General features: G+C 34.6%; 1 protein-coding gene across 1 annotated transcript in view; it reads left to right on the forward strand.

Moving 5' to 3' along the window:
• The first annotated feature begins 653 nt into the window (after positions 1–653).
• Positions 654–2,738, forward strand: part of LOC107681527 (nuclear GTPase SLIP-GC-like) — a 6,159-nt gene continuing 4,074 nt past the window's right edge. The window contains exons 1-4 of the mRNA XM_016477836.1: positions 654–719; positions 819–986; positions 1,078–1,241; positions 2,132–2,255. Coding sequence (XP_016333322.1) covers positions 693–719; positions 819–986; positions 1,078–1,241; positions 2,132–2,255 — 483 coding nt within the window. The 5' untranslated portion in view covers positions 654–692. The remainder of the gene's footprint in view (positions 720–818; positions 987–1,077; positions 1,242–2,131; positions 2,256–2,738) is intronic.

Below are 2,738 nucleotides of genomic sequence, written 5' to 3' on the forward strand. Positions count from 1 at the left end.
CGTTTTAGGGGGGCGTGGCAGAGTCTTAACTTTTATAAAGAATATCTCTTTGGATTTGAGACTTTAGTCTTTGTGACTTTACAGATCTTCTTTATGCACCAAGAGCTTGTAACACTTTAAAGAGAAAGGAAAACTTGAAATCGCATGATATGACCCCTTTAAATACTGTATCAAAAAAATTTCAGCCATTTCCAGAATGCTCCTGTATTTTGTTCTTTTTTTCTTTTTCAGGATCTGACAACAAATTGCATACTTCACAGAAACAAACAGGCTAAGAAGACTGTGTTAAAAACCTTTGAAAATTCAGATATCAAGGTATTTTAATTTTGCATTACTGTAACTTTTACCGTAACATTTCTCTTACTCATAACTCATGTTACTGTCATTATTTTATATAGAAAGAGATGGATCTACAGGTTTTTACTGTAAGCTCCAAGGCATTTTTTGAACATAGGTTAGGCCTGAAACAGGATGAAACAGGTAAAGTTTGAAGTCAGGAAAAGCAAATGTGTTTGCGCAGATTTGATTGTTTACCAGTTGAAACCAAATTAGATACTCATTTTTTATTTATTTTTTTTACATTCTGCAAATGGTCCATAGAAATTCCAAAGCTGCAAGATGTTCTGAAGAAAATGAATGAGAGAATTAACCAGGAACTGGCCAGAAGTTGTGTCATTGATGCAAAGGCAGTTATGTCCTTGATCCAAAGCAAAAGAATGGTAAGAGCCAAAATTATTAACAATCTATATTTTTGTGTTTTTGGCAAGCTGTTAGTAATTATTATTTTGTAATTAAGAAATTATATGTATGTGTTTTAGGTTAAGACAGAGGTCCACAAGGTATTGGAGAGGAATCTAGAGAAGGAACTGGAGAAGCTGGATTGTCAGTTTCACATGCTCCGTTGCTTGCTCTCTCAAAGTCTCTCAAATGGAGTAGAAAAATCAAAGTCGTCATGTCAAGATGATGCAGAAGAGAAAATATCACCTGTGAGTGTGATTCAGTTGTAAAAATGTACTGTTAAAATTGTATTCACCATTTTCTGAGTGTTTTAAATGCCGTTATCTGTTATGTATTAAGTATTTGCCTCAAGGTAACAGGGGATTCCATAAAATCCTTCAAGCATTGTGCAAAAATGGAGGACGCCACAGATCTAAAGGATGGCATACAGTTCTAGATCTAAATGAGTGTTTGACCAAACACATGTATGAAAATATTGATGCAGAGTTCAACTTAATTTTTTCGTAAGTTCTGCACTGTCTTTCCATTCACTAAAATATGCAGATGTGGTTATAAATTTACATCACCTTGTTGAATCTACAAAATGTTAATATAAAGAAAATATATATTAAGTAATATCACCAATGACAAAAAACAGTCATGAATCATCCAGACAACAACACATATTATTAAGAATCAAGCCCACGTAAACTATGAACTGAGTCATTTGTATAAATTTAGATTATACCATGGTCTGTCTGAATACTTGATTCTGATTGGCTGGAAGATGTGTATTAAAACCACTTATCCGTAATCGAGAACTACTTCATCTCTGTGTCTGATTTAAAGTGGGCAGAAATCTATATCTAACGAGCTGTAACTGATGAAAATAACGGTCATTTTGAACTTCCTGGTCAAATATTGTCCTGCAAACATCCACGACAGCTTTAACTTGTCAATGCTGGCAAATGACCATGGCATAAGCAGGATATTGCATGGCTAGGTGTGCATTAAATGCTTCGCTTCAGGTGGTAAACATGTGAAATAGCTTATAACACTTATTTCAGTGGGCAGTTATTTCAAGTCTTAAATGACACCCACCCATTACAAACAAATTGTTAAAATCAGTGGGCTAAAGTTAGGGTAGAAAATGACCTTTTATTTTTAAATGATGAGTTTTTTTTTTTTTTTATCCTACTAATGATTATAAGTGCACATCAGGAAACATTATCAAATTAAAAACGGTGCAGTTCTTGACCCCTTCAAAACAAACTGCTGTTAAATTTACAATACTGTCTACACGGAGTTCTGCGTGTCTTCAATTGAAAATGACAGAATAGGCCTAGGCTAGTCTATTCATGGCAATAGGTTGAATTCTCAAAATCTTTTGTCTTTTGATTTATCTTGTCTCCAGTGTCAATGCCAAAACAGGGATATCAGTGCAAGAACTGATTGATAAGTTCAGTATCATTAACTGTGACACTGCTCAGCCCGCACCTCCCATGCTAAACCACACTGAGGACTTCATCCAAGCACAGGTGAGTGGCCTGTGTGTATGCTATGCATGTGTATTGTGGTAGCTATCCAGTATGAGTAAAATCTGATGAATTGGTTTTTGAGCTGTGAGCTCTGAGCTCATCATGGTAAGTTATACTCTCTCTCGAATAACTGAATAGTACATATACATAAGTTAAAACCCACCTCAGCTGTGCGTATATATTTGTAATAATTCAATGGCCTGTCATCAACTACTCTGTACATGGCATTTTTTTCACATTTTGTTATGAAGCAGCCTTATGTTAAACTGCTTTAAATTACTTTTTTTCCACATCAATCTCCACTCCATTCACCATAATGACAAAGCAAAAACAGAATTGTCACAACTTCGTAAATGTATTCAAAATAAAAAAATGAAATAAGTACATTGCATAAGTATTCATAACCTTAACTAAATATTTAGCTGAAGAACCTTAACAGCCTCAAGTCTTTTTGGGTATGATGCGACAAGCTTTACACATCAG

Source organism: Sinocyclocheilus anshuiensis, unplaced genomic scaffold (assembly GCF_001515605.1).
Source record: "Sinocyclocheilus anshuiensis isolate Anshui unplaced genomic scaffold, SAMN03320099.WGS_v1.1 scaffold5371, whole genome shotgun sequence".
Lineage (NCBI taxonomy): Eukaryota > Metazoa > Chordata > Actinopteri > Cypriniformes > Cyprinidae > Sinocyclocheilus > Sinocyclocheilus anshuiensis.